The 17,209-nt window shown below is 52.7% G+C and overlaps 1 protein-coding gene across 2 annotated transcripts; it reads right to left on the bottom strand.

The window, feature by feature from the left end:
* Positions 1-1,736: 1,736 nt before the first annotated feature.
* SPI1 (Spi-1 proto-oncogene) lies at positions 1,737-17,007 on the bottom strand. 2 transcript variants are annotated; one of them, XM_060104973.1, is made up of 5 exons: positions 16,963-17,007; positions 14,532-14,631; positions 3,369-3,556; positions 2,427-2,589; positions 1,737-2,056 (listed from the first exon to the last, which is right to left on the bottom strand). In XM_060104973.1, the coding sequence occupies exons 1-5, from the start codon at positions 17,005-17,007 to the stop codon at positions 1,737-1,739; spliced, it is 816 nt and encodes a 271-aa protein (XP_059960956.1). The 2 variants fall into 2 exon arrangements, with proteins under 2 accessions (XP_059960956.1, XP_059960957.1); XM_060104974.1 differs by having other exon boundaries at positions 14,532-14,628.
* Between the last annotated feature and the right edge of the window lie 202 nt (positions 17,008-17,209).

Here is a 17,209-nt window from a genome sequence, read left to right as displayed (position 1 = left end):
GTCGGGAGGGAGGAATTCTGTACACAAGGACTGTCCACATGGTCAAAACTTACCATCCCTTTTAACACCGAAATCCATTCTTTTCTTCCATTTTAACCATGTTTAAACCGCATCTCATGTTCCTGGGCCTTCTTTAAAAGCAGACTGGGCACCACTTTCCCTCTCTTGGGGCTCAGAGATCCACGTAGGGGGTGTCACGTTTGGGCTTCCCCAGTCTGAGTCCTCGGGGCGAGGAGGTGTGTGTGGGTGTCTGCCCCAACACGGATGGCCCCAGAATCTGGATTCTCTGAGGTCTGCAGGTTGCTGAGGGAAGTTCCCTCACTCCCAGGCTGTCGGCCACCTCTTCTTGCTACTGTTGGAAGCAAGAAGCTTACAGGTTTCCCTGCTCATCTTTCTCTGGCTCTCCCCTGCTGTGCGCCAGAAGCCAGAGCAACCAGACACTAGGGTACATGGGAGGAGTTCACCCGTGTCAGGGTCCTGCCAGCATGGATGCCGTGAGGATGCTTTGTGGTCAACGGGAGCTCCGGGGCTTAATTCCTGTTCCTGACCAAGCTGCACGTTATCCCCTTCCAGACACGTGAAGCTTCCCACCTCACACTGCCACGGTGGCCCACATGGGGTGGGATCAGGGATCCCACACAGGAAGCCTCGCTGTGTGACCTTGGACAAATTATTTGACCTCTATGAGCCTCAGTTTCCCGGTCTATAACATGGGATGATATTAGATTTCATTTCTCAAGTTTACCATGTAATAAATGGCCCGAAAATCCAGTGTTGTTGTCATTATTAATTAATATCATCATCACTGGGGTCATAATCTAAAGGTTATGAGTTTAAGCCTCATTGAGGCATTTAAAAAAAAATTTATCAGGCGCAAAGTTTTTTGTTTTTTGGGTTTTTTTTGCGGTATGCGGGCCTCTCACTGTTGTGGCCTCTCCCGTTGCGGAGCACAGGCTCCGGACGCGCAGGCTCAGCGGCCATGGCTCACGGGCCCAGCTGCTCCGCGGCATGTGGGATCTTCCCGGACTGGGGCATGAACCCGTGTCCCCTGCATCGGCAGGCGGACTCCCAACCACTGCGCCACCAGGGAAGCCCGCAGAGGGCTTTTTAATGATTTATTCCTCTAAGAACAACTGAGGATTCGTTCCTTCCACCGGCTCTGACTCCTAGTCAGGCACAGAAGTGTCATCTGTTCTCACGTCCCCAGCAACCAGCATGGGGTAGGATCCTTGGTAAATGCCCGATGGACAGATGAGAAAAAGAGAGATCAGATGGGGGGGTGGGGGGGCAGACAAGGTGCACAAAAAAATTTTAAAAGAGACTCTCTGGGCCGCCAGAGGACTCACTGAGAATAACTTTAATAACTGATATTCCTGAGGAAGCTGATGGGGGAGAATTGTGGGGAGAAAGGGATGCTTAAAGAGGAAGGTTCAATTTACACAAATATGATGACTTCGAACTCCCAAGGAAGCACCACTGGTACTAAGAAGCTGACCCTTAATGGGGCCAGACGCCCAGGTGGCCTTCTGGAGCCGGGGCTGGAGTCCTGGTGGGAGGCGAAGCAGAGGTGTGGGCGGGGGCTTGGAGGAGGAGGGGGTGGGCGGGGAGGCGAGGCCTGGCCCGCCCCAGTCCTGCCCCTGGCCCCTGGGAGCTTCCCCCCTGTGTCCGGCCGGGCGGGGGGGTTAATGCTATGGCCAGAGGGGAGGCCTGGCGGCCCGGCGGGCTCGGGCCTGGGCTCAGTGGGGCGGGTGGCGCCGCTCAGCCAGGCCCCCGCGGCCCAGCACCTCCCCACTGAACTGGTAGGTGAGCTTCTTCTTCACTTTCTTGACCTCGCCCGTCTTGCCGTAGTTGCGAAGCGCGCGGGCCATCTTCTGGTAGGTCATCTTCTTGCGGTTGCCCTTCTGGATGCCCCAGCGGTGCGCCAGCGCCTCCTTGTGCTTGGACGAGAACTGGAAGGTGCCCTTGTCCTTGTCCACCCACCAGATGCTGTCTTTCATGTCGCCACTGCGCAGCAGGTCCAGCAGGAACTGGTACAGGCGGATCTTCTTCTTGCTGCCTGCGGCCGGAGGTGGTCAGTGCCCACGCGGGGACCCAGTCCGCCTCCCCCTGACGTGGGACCCCCGGGGTGGTCGCTGGGGAAAGGTCGCCAGCGAGCATGCGCACACCCACTGCCACGCTCGGCCTCGGCACACGTGCTCAGACACATGCGCGGGGACAGACAGTGCCAGGCGCCCTCAGGAAACACACGTGAAGACACATGTCAAACACTCATGCACTCACACACACACACACCCATACACACGCACTCAGCTCTGTGGTTTGACTGCCGAGTCCGTCGGCCTTGGCCGCGGGGGGTACGGGACGCAAGGACGGACCGGGTCACGGCTGGGCCCAGGCTGGGTCGGGGGTGGGACGGGGCCCCCTACCTGTCTCCCCGTGCAGGAGGCCAGGCCCTGGCTCCAGGCCGTCGGCCTCCCCATCAGACACCTCCAGTGGGGGGCTCTGCCGCTCGCCCTCCTCCTCATCCGAGCTGGGCTGAGCCGGGGACAGGGAGGGGTACGGGAGGCACATCCGGGGCAGGTAGGAGACCTGGGGAGGTGGCGGAAGGAGGATTGAGGTCACTGAGGGGCAAAGTTCAAAGCTCAGGGCTGCCAGGTCAGGGTCGGCTGCGTGAGAGAAGAGGGGGTGCTGGTGCGGGGCAGAGGGATTTGGGAGAAGGCTGGGCACCCAGCAGGTCAGGCAGGGTCACCCCGCACAGGGGGCAGGTTACGGGGACAAGGGGCCCCTGAATTCCCACCCGTCTCCCTGGTTCGGGGCGGCGTGGCCCGGGGAAGGAAGCGCACGGACCGGCAGCAGCCCTGGGGGGACGAGGCGCTAGAGAGTCAGGCCTGGAGCGAACGGGGTTGGGTAGGCGAGTGGCAAGGGCGCCAAGAGGCGGTGGAGGTCCGTGAGGGTCGTGAAGGTCAGTGGAGGTCACTGACTGGGGTTCGGGTCGCTGGGGAGGAGGAGGGGCCGTAGAGGTCAGTAGAGGTCAGGGCGCAGGGACTTGGGTGCCGGATCCGTGAGGGGGTCAGCGATTGGGGGGTCGGGAGGGCCCAGGGCCGGGCCTTCAGGCTCGGGAGGATCAGCGGGGACGCGGGGATGATCTGGGCTCTGTCCGTGGTGGGGCGAGAGGAGATAAGGGGTGTGGGGTCACGGGGTCAGTCGGGGGGTCAGGAGGCGGCCGTTGAGGCTCTGGCCGCCGTTGGCGCTGTGAGGCAGGAAGCCGAGTTGAGTAAGAGCCCGCGTCAGCTTCCTGCGAAGCGCCGGCCTCACCGCAGGCTGCGGGCTGGGCCGGGCCGGGCCAGGCTGGGCGGCCCCGCACGCACCTGGTGGCCAAGGCTGGCGTGGGTGGGCGCCATGGGTGTGTCGAGCACGTGCATCTGCTCCAGCTCCATGTGGCGGTAGAGCTGCTGCAGCTGCGGGGCCTGCACGCTCTGCAGCTCCGTGAAGTGGTTCTCGGGGAAGCTCTCGAACTCGCTGTGCATGTGGTGTGGGTGGAAGTCCCAGTAATGGTCTGGGGGGCAGGGCAGGAAAGGCTTATGCTCATTAAAGAATAATAATGCCAGGCTGTGTCACCATATAATAATCACCACGGACCAGGCTGGACTGCAAGTTGACATTAATCATCTCACCCCCCACCCTGTTGTTTTCCAACCCCATTCTATAGATGAGGAGACTGAGGCTTGGAGGAGCTACATAGCACGCCTGCAGTCAAAGGCCTCATCAGTGGCAGAGCTGGGACCCAGGTCCGAGGCAAAGGCTTTGTTCTCAACAACCGTTCTACCCTGCCACGCGTGCGATCGCAAGGACGCAGGCTTTTGAGCCAAAGAGTCAGAATCCTGGCTCTGCCATTTACTTTGTGTGTGACCTCAGACACGTGCACGGACCCCTCTGGCCTCCGTTGACTCACCTATAAAGTGGGGATAATAGTTACTGGGAGAATACAAATGAGTTCACAGTTGTAAAGCCTCCTATAGCCCCCGAGTCGGCCCTTGGGGAATGTTGAGCCCCCTCTCCTCCCCTTAAGACGCAGCAGCAGTCCCTGAGCTGACTGGCTGCCCACCGTCACAGCTCACGGCCCTGTCACATGGCCAAGGTGTGACTGCAAAGTCACAGGGCTGACATTCCTCACACGCCAGAGCTTGTCTGGGCTCCCGGTGCTGCCCCTCAAGGCCATGTCCTTGGGCAGCTCCACCTGTGGTCCAGCAAATTTGCCGGGACCCGAGGCTTTCCCAGAAACTCCCTGGTGGGTGCTTTCAGAGTCTGTGGTAGGGTGGCTTTGAGTTTGGGGAATAGCTACGTGCCACTGGGAGCCCTGCCTGGGACTGGAGCCGGCCTTCAACACGGTTTCTCTGGGCACCATTTCCAGGAACAAAAACTGCCACATGTCTGAGGACTTCCTGGGGTCCAAAAGAAGATGTGGTGATAAAGTGACAAGAGGGATTTTCTCGTGTGACCAAAGAGGGAGTGTACAGGGTGCTAAGCCAGGTTGGTGTCTCCAGGACAAGCACAGGGCCCCGTAGGGGGACCATCACCAGCCTGGTGTGCGTTTGTGTGTGTGTGTGCGTGCGTGTGTGTGTCTCCCTCTTTCTGTTTCCTTCTCACAAACACATACTCACTCACACATCCCTAAGAAATGGCATGTGTTGTTCTGGCTCTGCACTGGTTATCAGAAGACTCACTTTCGAATCCTGCTCTGTGGTGGCTTTGCTGTGTGACCCTGGACAAGACATTTTATCTCCCTGAGCCTCTGATTCCCCACTGCAAAAGTCAGGGACCCAACTGAGTGGTTACTGAGGTCCAGTCCACGTGTGGAATCATTTGAACCCACAATCCAGGCTCCTACCTCTGTGAAGCCGCATGGCATAGGAGAGAGAAAGTACAGGATTTGGCCAGAGCTGGGTTCGAATCCTGGCTCTGCCACTTAGCCCTGAGCGACACCGGGCAGGTCATTCTACTTCTCTATGCCTGTTGCCTCAGTTGTGAGATGGAGCTAATAATTACACCCATCTCATAGGTTTGCTGTGAGGATTAAATGAGCTAATGCCCGCAAAGCACTTAGAACAGAACATGACACAAAAGAAGACTCAGTAAAACATTAACTGTCATCATCATCATAGTAATTAGTATTGTTAATGTTTAATGCTCTCTTCAGAGAGCCTAAATCAGCACTTGAGCAAAGAGCAGATGCTTTAATATGTGTTAGTTCCTCATCTTCCCTTGCTCCCTGCCACCTTAGTCTGTGGCCCAGAGAAATAGTTTGAGGGCCCTGGCTGTCACTTTCTCCCAGAAGCTGGAGTTGGGGGCCCAGCGTTGCACTGAGGGCAGGGACTGGTTTTGTTCGCCTCTGTGTTCCCAGTGCCTAGATGCAGTAGGCACTGAACAAACATTTCTGGAATGAATGAATGAATGAATGAGTAAATCCTATCCTCTTAAGAACTCTGACTCTCCTTCAGAAAATTATCCAAATCTGAAGGGAAAACAAAACACAGCAACATTGAATTTGTACTTTCATCTTGCCGTGAGTTAACAAGACCCAGAAATTCTCCACTTGCTTTGGCAGAGTTGGCTTTGTCTTTTAGCGAGGGCCTCTTTGGGGCCCTGGGATTTGGTGAGTGGAACCAGGTTCCTCTTTAGCTGTAGAACTGCCCTCCGGCCCCACTCCTGGCCCTTCCCATTTTTGCCTTCTCCTGCCCGGGCTGAAGTGTCCAGATCGTTATAGAATGCCGTATCCTGCCCACCAACCCCACACGCTCACACCTACTCCAGTTCTGGGTTGGGGAGCCCCTGTGTTCTGTCTTTCTCTCCTGCTCCCCACCTCTGTTCTAGCTCCTCATGAGACCCATGGGCTCACTCTGGTGGGCCCAGCCTGAGGCCAGCACTTTCCATAGCAGGTCTCAGTACACCCTCATTAGAGTCACTTTGGGGGCTGGAAAAGCCCCAGCCCACTGGAGACCCATGGAATCATCAACACCAACAGGAGACCTGGGAATCTGGCCTTTAAGAGGATTCTAAGGAGGTTCCTTGGCTCACTGAGGCTCTGGAACCCTGCCCCAGGGTCCCCTGAAAGCTGCAACAGAGACTCTTGGGCTACAATTAAGGTTTCAAAAAGCCCAACGGAAACCTTGCCTCTACCCTTGATTTGAGGGCTCAGGCATTTATGTAATAAATGCTGTCTGTTTGGTAGGCAGAGACGTTCCAAGGATGGGGCCCTCTGAAGGAACACAATGCCAGGAGTCCATCCTAATGCAAAGGTTAGCACTCCTGGGCTCTTTGGACCTCATTTCTGGATGACTGTTCATGAATGCATTGCTTTATCCCTTTCTGTCACTTCAAGATGTCACTCAGACTATCCTGCAACTTATGCCCCTTTAGCTTGACTCTGCTCCTGAAAAGAATAGAGTGTCCTTTGCATATCTGGAGCTAGCTCTGGACCCTCCCTTCTACAGCCTGTTAGGCACCCAATGCATACTAGGCCTCAATCAATATTTGATTAAGTGACCAATAAATGTTAACTTTTAATGTGTTTTTTATGTACCAGGTACTATGCTAAGTACTTAATCCACATTATCTCATTTAATCCTCACCTTAGCTCTGACAAGGTGGCCACTATAGTATGATCTTCCTTTTGCATATGAGGAAACTATGACTCAAAGACATTAAGTCCCTTGTCCACAGACAGTCATTGGTAGAGTCAGGATCCAAACCCACCTATGTATGACTCCAGGGACTAAACTCTTACCACTATGCCATACCACTTCTGAGGAAAAAGACTGCTAATGAAAGCTTTAAGTAAGGCCCATGGTGACAGAGAGAATTTACAGGCTGCTCTTATCCATCTGTCTGTCTACCATCATTTACCCCTCATTCATTTTTCATCATCCATTCATCATCCAACATCATCCACCCATCATCCATCCATCCACCCATCCATCCATCCATCCATCCACCCATCCATCATCCAACCATAATCCACCCATCATCCACCCATTCATCATCCAGCATTTAATCCATCCATTATCCATCCATCCATCCTTCCATCCATCATTGAACCTTCATTCATCCAGCCAACAATTACCCATTTACCAAAATCTTTCACTTCCTCCCTCTAAACCAGCTCCCAATCTGGGACCAAAGTCCTGCCCACACATTCCTATTCTAACTCAGTTTTTTGGTGTCACTAATACCTGCATGTCACTAGGACAAAAATAAAATGATATTTAAAACAATCCCCCCCACACACAAAATTCAAGCCTTAAGTGTCATTCAGTTGACCTTTTCTCCTCAGAGCAGAAACCCCAGCCTGAAGCCAGGGCTCACCCCAGGGAGGGAGAAGTAAGATCAAGATAAGAGAAGGAAGATGAGGAATTAAGAAAGCAAGAGATGAGAAGAAAACCTTCACAGGAAATCACAGACTGGTGGATGAGGGCTCCTTAAGCCCAGCCCTCCTGCAAATTGTTCAGATATGGAAACTGAGGGCCAGAGAGCAGAGAGTTCTGGGTCTCATGTTCCTTGTTACTTTCTACATCGTGTCCTAACTATTAAGGTTTTAGTTATTTCCCTTGTTACAAAGATATAGGACCTGTGTTTTATTCACTCTACAGCACTTAGCAATGTGCCTGACATGTAAAAGATGCTTAGCATATGTTTATTAGATGTATAAGTCAGTGGGAGATGCATGGAGGGTTTGGTAGGGGGAAGGAAGAACACTTGGAAAGGTGAATGAATGGATGATTAGATGAATATGTGAATGAATTGGTGGATGGTCTATTGTATGAAAAGATGAATAAGTGTTTGGAAAGATAGAAGGACGAGAGAAGGGTCATACTTTGGAACTCCATTTCCTTCAACAATTCCACTGCAAATAGCAAATCCTATCACACCCTTTAGGATGGCTACTATCAAAAAACAGAACAAGGACCTACTGTATAGTGCAGAGAATTATATTCAATATCTTGTAATAACCTATAATGGAAAATAATCTGAAAAAGAATATATATAACTCAGTGAATCACTTTGCTGTACACCTGAAACCAACACAACATTGTAAATTAACTATACTTCAACTTAAAAAATGGTGAAAAAACCAGAAAATAACAAGTGTTGGCAAGGATGTGGAGAAATGGAATCCCTGTGCAGTGTTGGTAGGAATGTAAAATGGTGTAGCCACTATGGAAAACAGTACGGTGGGTCCTCAAAAAATTAAAAATAGAGTTACCTTATAATCCAGCGTTTCCACTTCTGGGTATATATCCCAAAAGAACTGAAAGCAGGATCTCAAAAAGATATTTTTATACCCATGTTCACAGCAGCATTATTCACAATAGCCAAAAGGTAGAAGCAGGTCCCGTGTCCATCAACAGATGGATGGATAAACAAAATGTGGTATAAACATACGATGGCTTTTAAAGCTTTAAAAAGGAAGGAAATTCTGACCTATGCTGCAACATCGATGAACCTTGAGGATATTATATGCTGAGTAAAATAAGCCAGTCACAAAAAGAGAAATACTGCATGATTCCATGAATATGAGGTAGTTACCATAGTCAAGTTCATAGAAACAGAAAGTAGAATGGTGGTTGCCAGGGTCTGAGGGGAGGGGGCAATGGGGAGTTATTGTCTAATTGGTACAGAGTGTCCGTTTTGCAAGATGAAAAGAGTTCTGGAGATGGATGGTGGTGACCGTTGCACAACAACGTGAATGTTTTTAACGCCACTAAACTGTACGTTTGAAAATGGTTAAGATAGTAAATTTTATATTATGTGCATTTATCACAGTTTAAAAATAATAATAATAAAGAGCAAATTCTGTGAGCCCTACCTTCAGAATCTATCCTAAATCTGTCTGCTCCTTTCTTTTTTTTTCCTTTTCTTTTCTTTTGGCCACGCTGTGCGGCTTGTGGGATTTTAGTTCCCCGACCAGGGATCGAACCTGGGCTCTCGGCAGCGAGAGCACAGAGTCCTAACCACTGGACCTCCAGGGAAGTCCCTGTCTGCTCCTTTCTGTCTCTCTGGCCACCACCCTTGTCCAGGCCACCGTCCTCTCTCGCCTGGATTATTCCAGTGGTTTTCTACTGTGCTTTCCCCTCGTTCCTACTCTTGTCTCCTCTCCATCTACTCTCCACACAGCAGCCAGAGTGATCTTTTTAAAAGCTTATTCAGTGGAACCACTAGGTATTGGGAGAAGATACTGAAAACTTCCAGAGAGACAAAACCAAACCAAACAGAAAAAAAAAAAAAAAAAACACACCAAAAATGGTTACATTCAAAAAGAGGACATAGTATGACATCAGATTTCCTAAGAAAAACTCTAGTAACCAGAAGACAGTAGAGAAATGCTTTCAATTTCAGTGAGAAAAAAAAATGATTTTCAACTTAGATTTCTGTACACAGCCAAACTACTGTTAATCAAGTGAGAGCATAAAGACAACAGGTAAAACAAACAACAAGAACAAAACCTTACCTCCCATACATCCTTCCTTAGGTGAGTATAATGAGAAGAGTAATAAATCCTTATATAGTGTTCACTGTTCTAAGCATTTTAACCGTAGTAACTCATTCCATCCTTACAGCAATCCTGTGAAGTAGGTATCATTAAGAAGAAGTTGAAGGACTTCCCTGGTGGCGCAGTGGTTAAGAATCCGCCTGCCAATGCAGGGAGCATGGGTTCGAGCCCTGGTCCGAGAAGATCCCACGTGCCGCGGAGCAACTAAGCCTGTGCGCCACAACTACTGAGCCTGTGCTCTAGAGCCCGTGAGCCCCAACTACTGAGTCCGCGTGCCACAACTACTGAAGCCTGTGCGCCTAGAGCCGGAGGTCCGCAACAAGAGAAGCCACCGCAATGAGAAGCCCACGCACCATGACAGAGAGTAGCCCCGCTCTCTGCAACTAGAGAAAGCCCGCGCGCAGCAATGAAGACCCAACGCAGCCAAAAATAAATAAATAAATTTATAAAAAGAAAGAAGAAGTTGAGGCACAGAGGGGTGAGATGTCTTGCCCGAGGTCACCCCACCCAGTAGTGAGGAATTGGGGTGTGGCTCCCAGCAGCCTGGTTGCAGCGTGAGGGCTCCATCTCCCTGCCACACTGACCCTCAGAAACACAGCAATGAGAAAGTACAGGTAATCAAAGTACGCCATGTGGCTCAGCTGTGAGTAATATTCACATGGTCCTAATAACGGAAAATTCAGATACTGATTTAACAAAAGTTAGAATACAGAGGAAGATAAACACTGTATGATCTCACTTATAGGTGGAACCTAAAAAAAGCTAAATTCAGAAAAAGAGATCAGATTTGTGGTTGCCAGAAGTAGTGGTGGGGAGAGGGACAGGGGAAATTGGGTGATGGTGGTCTAAGGTACAAACTTCCAGGTGTAAGATAAATAAGTCCTGGGGATGTTATGTACACGATGACTATAGTTAAAACTGCTGTGTGGCAACTTCGAAAGTCAAGAGAGTTTCGCCTGAAAGTGCTCATCACAAGGGGAAAAAATTCTTTTGTAACTATATGAGGTGATGGATGTTAACTAAACTTATGTGGTAATCATTTCACAATGTACATGTGTGTGAGGTCATTATGCTGCCACACCTTAAACTTATACACTTATGTTGTATGCCCGTTACAGCAATAAAATGAAAAAGAAGGGAAAAAGTTACTATAAGTATCTTGGTATATGTGGAGAACTGTGTGTGAGTGTGTGTGTGTGTTATAAATACCTAGAAAGTCAAGTTCTCATCTTTCATAGTACAAGTGAATAGATGCCTCAAAGTAAAAAATCAGGCTAGATTCATCTCCACCTAGCATATAGAAAGTACTCAATAAATGTTTGTGAATAAATAAATAAATGCTGTTCTAAGTCTCTATTTCAAATCTTCATATATACACTTACATAGCCCTGTAATAGAGAGACTGGAGAAATAGCTTTTATCTATCTCTGGTTGCTCTGTATGCCATGGAGGAATGATTATGATAAGTTTATGTAAAAAGTAGCAGATTGCAGAACAGCATGATACTACAGTCCATTTTTGAATGGCCAAATGCACATGCGGACGTATACACTTACAAACATACAGGATTACACATGTCAAATAAAATATCTGCAAGGATAGACCAAGGTGCTGTCAGAGAAGAGTAAGAATAGGAAGCGGGTAATATTTCACTTGATATGCTGTTGTATTTTAAAATTGTTTGCAATGGGTATTTCTTGTTTTAATAATTAAAATTAAACACAATTTATTTAGATCTTCACCACACACACACAAACACACACACAAAGGTTATTCAGATCATGTCATTTCCCTGCTCAGAACCCTCCAATGGCTTCCCATTACATGCAGGATAAAACCCAAACTTCTGCCACGGCCATCACGCCCTGCGTGATCTGCCCCCTGCAGACCCCTCTGGCTTCATTTTGTTTCTGCCCCCCTGTGCTCACCGGCCACTCTGGTCCTCGGGGGAGGTCCTTCCTGCTCTTGCACTTGCTGTTCTCTCTCCCTAGAACACCTGTCCCTACCTGCCTTGACATTCATGTTCCTTCCCTGCACTCAGATTTCCACTCAACTGCCACCTCCTCAGAGGCCTTCCTTGACCACCGAAGTAAGGTGTCCCCCACCTAGACACTCCGAATCACATTACTCTACTTTCCATAGGACTTATTAGTACGTGTCTGTTAGTTTGATTTTTCACTGTCTCTCTCCCTCACTGGACTGTAAGCTCTACAAGAGCCATGGCCTTGCCTGGCCTGTTCATCATGGAACCTCCAGTGCCTAGAGCAGTTTCTGGCACATGGCATATAATCGGAGGTTATTTGGTGGATGGACAAATGAGGGGATGAGTGGACAAGTGGGTTGGGCAATAAGTGTTGGAAGGATGGGTGGGTGGCTGGTGGATGGGAGGGGAGTGGATGGGTGGATGAGTGGGTGCCTGGCTGGCTGTCATCTGGGCCATTGGAAAATGACCCACTTGATCTGTCACAGAACCTTCTGTGCTTCTCTACTCTCTCAGATGCTTCATCCCTCCCGCCTGGGGGGATTCAGTAAAACTAACATACTATGTCCTGAAAGTTTACTGGGCCTTGTACTCAGTATATTACCTCATATATTACATGTGTTAACCTCATTTAATCATTGCAACTCTGTGGAGTGTTTTCACGCCCTCAGTTTTATAGATGAAGCAACAGGGGCTCAGAGGAGTTAAGTCACTTGCTCCAAGATTACAGACTAGTGAGTGATGGAGCCAGGACTAGACCCAGGTCTGGCCCCAGTGCCTTTTCACTAAGCCTCACCACCTAAAACTACAGATGCAGAGGACACGCAGGAACAGGTGGAAGAATGTGCGGGTGTCTCTACTCTTGAGTCTTCAGAGAACACCTTCCAGCAGATATTAAGAAGGGACAGAACGGATGGCCCGGTGGGCCGTGATGGCAGGGGTGTGACGGGGAGGCGGGGGCTGGTGAATAGGGACCAGAATACCTGGGGACGCTGGAGGAGTCTATGAAGGGTTTGGGTCTGAAGGACCCAAATGGGGAGCTCACACATCCAATTAGGAGTCATTCCTAGAGCCCCACCCCAGATCTAAGGGATCTGCCTGATCACTGAGCCAGGAAAGCACTGGCTTTCTCTAAAGTGCTCACTCCATCAGCCCACCCCAGGCCTAGCTGGTTTCTAGATATATAAACCCATAGCACACCCATATCACAGGAGGAGAAAATGAGGCTTCAATAGACCCAAAAGAAATGCACCCAAACCCAGTGAAACCGCGAAGGGGTCAGGCCAGAGGAGAAAGGATCCCTAATGCTGGAAGGGGTCAGAAGTAGCCCTGAGCTTGCTGGGACCCGAGCTGTCCTGTTGCCTGAAGCCACCAGGGGGCGCCAGTCCTCAAGCAGGGACTTTTTCTGGTCCCGAACTGCTTGGTGGAAGGGTGTGCGTGCAGGTCTCTGGATCAAGGAGACCCAGCCCTTGACCCTGGTAGGGGGAGGATCTGGGGATAGAGTTGGATGAGGGACACTCTCTAAATTGTCTGGATTTTCCACAGAGAGGATGCATTTCTTGTAGAATTATAAACAAGCTTAAACGGATGAGAAAAAGCGTATTTTTAAAGACTTTCTAGCCCTAGAGCTCTGAAAGAAGCCTGTGTGTTCCCATATATGACCTTGAAGTTCATCCACCACCTACTCCCAAGACACGGCTTCCAGGTATAGTCTTTAGCGTAGTTGTCAGGTGTGAGTTCCAGTTGAAACTGTTGGCAAGGTTTGACATCTGGATGTGAGGGCCCTAAATAAAGACTCACCACAAATGGCAACTCTGGGTGTGGCCGTCAGGTTTAAACTGCCATAGATGTGCCAGCAGAATGGAGGTGTGAATGGCTCCCAGGTGTGGCCCTCAGGTGTGAAACCTTCTTCAGCTGTGGCACATAGCATGCCTGTCCCTCTGGGACTGCAGAAACCCCAGTGTCTGGCCTGCCCAGGTCTCAGACCCCTCGAAGAATCCTCCAGTGAAGACCCGTTAACGGGGCCACCTGGTCTTTGGTTCAGAGATGTCCCATCACTATATCAAGATCCACCTCAGGTAACCTCTCTTATCTCCCTGCCCAGGTCCCAGGCATTGAAGGCCTCTCTCTCCTCCCCTGAATTTGCTTCAGGATCAAGGCTGGGCCTTTTTGGGGGAGCACAGTTAGGTCCAGATGGAAAACGCCCCTGGCCCAGGCCCCATCCTCACCCCCACCCTGAACAGACTGGGGGCTTCAGCCCCTACTGAATGAGGGAGTCCTCAGAGCCTTTCCTTTGGCTCAGCAGCTCTCACATAGGAGGGGTTCTGCCCCCCAGGGGACACTTGGCAATCCCGGAGACATTTTTGGTTGTCATGATTGGCAGTACTGCTGGCATCTAGCGGGTGGAAGCCAGGGATGCTGCCAGATATCCTACAATGCACAAGACAGGCCTCACAACATAGAATTATCCAGCCCAAATGTCAATAGACAAATTCTGCTAGCCACACACAGCAGGCAGCGGGGCTGCCCCAGCAAGGAGATGGGGGGGAGTGTGTGTGTGTGAGACAAGAACGGAGAGGAAGATGGGGAATTGGGGGAGGGGAAGGTGAAAAAGCACTGGACCTGGAGCAGACCGACAGAGCTGGATCCCACTGACCGGCTGTGCCACCTTGTACAAGTCCTGTAGCCGCTTAGCTTGTTTCCTTGTGTAGAAAAAGGCCAAAAGGGTTGGACAAGAAGATAAATGTGGAAGAAGCTAACCCGTGCCCAGATACACCAAGGATGCTCCATAAATGCAGGCTGGGGGTGTGGGGTGTTGAGAAGCAGGAGTGTGGGGGGTCAGGATAGTGAATTCACATCCCCAAGAGCTAACTGGATCTGATTCTCAGAGTTCCAAAGCAGCCCTGGGAACGAGGCTTCTTTCCCTTCTCCCTGGAACCCAGGCCTGCTCGGGCACGAAGGCCAGGCTGGGGAAGTGGGGCTGGGCCGGGGCCCGGTACTCACCGCTGTGGCTCTCTCCATCACTGCTGAGATAGGGGTAATATTCGTGCGTTTGGCGTTGGTAGAGATCCGTGTCATAGGGAACTAGATCTTCCGATGGCTGCTGAGAGACGAAGGTGTCAGGGCTGGGAATGTGGCCGGGAGACCGTCTGTATCAGGCTTACAGCCCTCTCTCTGCTTGGAACTGGGAGAGGCCACAGAGGGTGGAAGAGGGGGACCCAGGGGAGCAAGAGCCTTGGCTCCTGCAGAAAGGGGGTGACAGGGACCCTGGAGGTCAGAGGTCAAAAGAGGACCAGGTCTGAGAGGGCAGCCCAGCTGCTCCCCGTCACCTCACACTCATACTCACGTTCCAGCGTGTGCCCAGATCCCAGCCTCACACACGCACCCTCTCACGGTCACACTGATATGCCTACACCCCCCAAATACATACATACTCCCCGTGACACACTTCTACCCACACTCCCACATGCGAACTCTCACCCCCTCGTCCACTCACAGCCCTAACACTCGCTCTCGGGGGCACTCACACTTACACACGCTTGTTGTCACACACACACACACCATTATGCACCCACCTGCAGGCATACGCAGGGTCACTGGGATTAATGCACATATTCACCCACTTGCCTGCAAGTGCATTAACCCACACACTCATACCCACGCCCTTCCTCGGTCACTCACACTCCACCTACACACTCACCCCATGGCACAGACGCTTGTCCTCCTGTTACAGCCCCGCCCTGACACCCATTCTCTCTCTTAGCCGGTGCCCAGGGCCACCACCATGACCAGTGGCCGTTCACACTGATGGATTTTACAGGACTCACCCAGGCAGGGGCAGGTTTGGGGGCCTATCCCTCCTCCCCCCTCCTCCCGACACCCTCCGTGGGATGCTCCCTGGTCTTCCTCCCCACCACCCGCCCCACTGGCCCAGGGAATGCACACTCGGAGGCTTCCCAGCAGTCATCAGGCCTTTCCTCCCCCGCACAGTGTGTGCCCGAGGATTGCACAACAGTAACTCTGGCCCTCAGGGCTTGGTTCGGCAACCAGGGCTGCCTTGGTAGCCCACCCTCCAAGGACCCACTCCGAGTAGCCCCTGGGCTGGGGCGAGGTGTGGGAGCCCAAGGGGATGTGCCTCCTGCCCTGCTCTAGCTGGAGTTCAGGGATTCAGAGGTCAAGGGTCAGAGACAGGGTGGCCGAACCCCAGGGCCTATGGCTTTCTGGAGGCTGGGCTCCTCGGGACCACCTCTGTCACCACTGCCCGCCTCCAGGTCAGGGGAGGGTGGGCCAGGGCCAGGTGCCGACGGGCTGGCTGGTTCTGAGTCTGGCCCAGGGAGGAGGCTGGCACTGGGCTTGCAGGCAGCGCAACCCCACAGCGGGATGTCAAGCCCGGGTTGCCTCCCCCAGGCTCTGAGGCCCGGCTGGGGTGGGGCGGGGGGAAGGGAGCTGCCTCCAGGCCGGGAAAGCTGAGTCAGGTGGGCAGGCCCTGCCAAGCCCTTCCCGTCTCCCCCCAGGGCTCCCCACTCCGGCTGAGTTGGGACAGGGTGGGAAAAGGGAGAGGGGTCCTCTCAGAGGGGCCCGGGCCTGACACCTGCCGAAGGCTGCAACTGTCACTGAGGGCAGCAGCAGAGGGGGTCTGCCCCACACGGCTGCCCTGCCCTCCCCGGGGTCCCCCGGGACTCCTGCTTCTTCACCTCCAGCCTCAGCCCTGCCCCCACTCCAGGCTCCCCCCTTGACCTCCCCCAGCTCCTACCCCAGCCCCAATCTCAGCCCTGGGATGTCCCCAGCACCAACCCCTGCCCTCCACTCCCTGATCCCCAGCCAGAGCCCACCCCTAACTGCGTGGCTAGTCTCTGCTCCCCCCACTGCTCCGGCCCAGCGCCTGCCCCGACCCCTGCCTCTGCCACTCAGGGCCCAGGGCCCAAGCCCCAGACCCTTGGGTCAACAACCGTGTTCTCTGTGCCAGGCCCCAGGCTGGTTGGTGGGGACCCAGGCTTAAGGCAGCCTCAGTCTCCAGAAGCACCCAGGCCACCTCTGGCCTCTTGCTGCCCGCCCTCAAGCCCGTACTGTCCTGGGGACTGGCATGCCCCCCACACCAGTCTCCCCATTTCCTCCGCCACCACCTCCCTGCCGCCACCCTCACCATCCTCAGCCCAGCACCCTGCCGTGGAGCTCCGGCCTGCCACCCAAGCCCCATCTATAAATAACCGTTCAGGCCCCACCGATCACAGCTCCACCATGGGCTCAGCCCTCAGCCCGCCAGGGCACGCTCCGAGGAAGCCAATGGCCCCGTTGCTGGGTCTCAGGCCGGGAGCTCCAGGGAGGAAACACCAACTTCCCACTGATAGTGGGAGGGCAGCCGGAGGGCTGGCAGGCAAGCAGGTGGTCGTCCGAGGGCCACAGGTTGGGCTGCTGGAGGAGTCCCAATACTCACAGGGGGGACGAGGGGAAACCCTTCCATTTTGCACGCCTGTAACATCCAGCCGAGCTCCGAGCCGGTCAGATCCCCTGCCTTGGTGGGGGCCAGTGCGGAGCCCCTGGGGATGGGGCGCCCCGTCGGGGGCTGGACGGACTCAGGGCGGGTACAGGGCTCAGGCCTGCCCCTTGAGCTACAGGAGCCCTGGGTGAGCCCCCTCCCTTGACATTGCAGGGCCAGCGCAAGTTCCTGATTTTATCGAAGG

The sequence above is a fragment of the Mesoplodon densirostris genome, chromosome 7 (assembly GCF_025265405.1).
Source record: "Mesoplodon densirostris isolate mMesDen1 chromosome 7, mMesDen1 primary haplotype, whole genome shotgun sequence".
NCBI classification, from domain to species: Eukaryota; Metazoa; Chordata; class Mammalia; order Artiodactyla; family Ziphiidae; genus Mesoplodon; species Mesoplodon densirostris.
This window is presented reverse-complemented; position numbering and strand designations above follow the sequence as displayed.

What these genes read in the sequence shown, in the direction of transcription:
- SPI1 (XM_060104973.1), bottom strand. Translation starts at nt 17,007, where the DNA reads ATGTTACAGGCGTGCAAAATGGAAGGGTTTCCCCTCGTCCCCCCT. An exon ending in GGTTTCCCCTCGTCCCCCCT is followed by an intron (nt 14,632 to 16,962) that starts GTGAGTATTGGG and finishes TTCGTCTCTCAG; the next exon opens with CAGCCATCGGAAGATCTAGT. An exon ending in TGATGGAGAGAGCCACAGCG is followed by an intron (nt 3,557 to 14,531) that starts GTGAGTACCGGG and finishes CCTGCCCCCCAG; the next exon opens with ACCATTACTGGGACTTCCAC.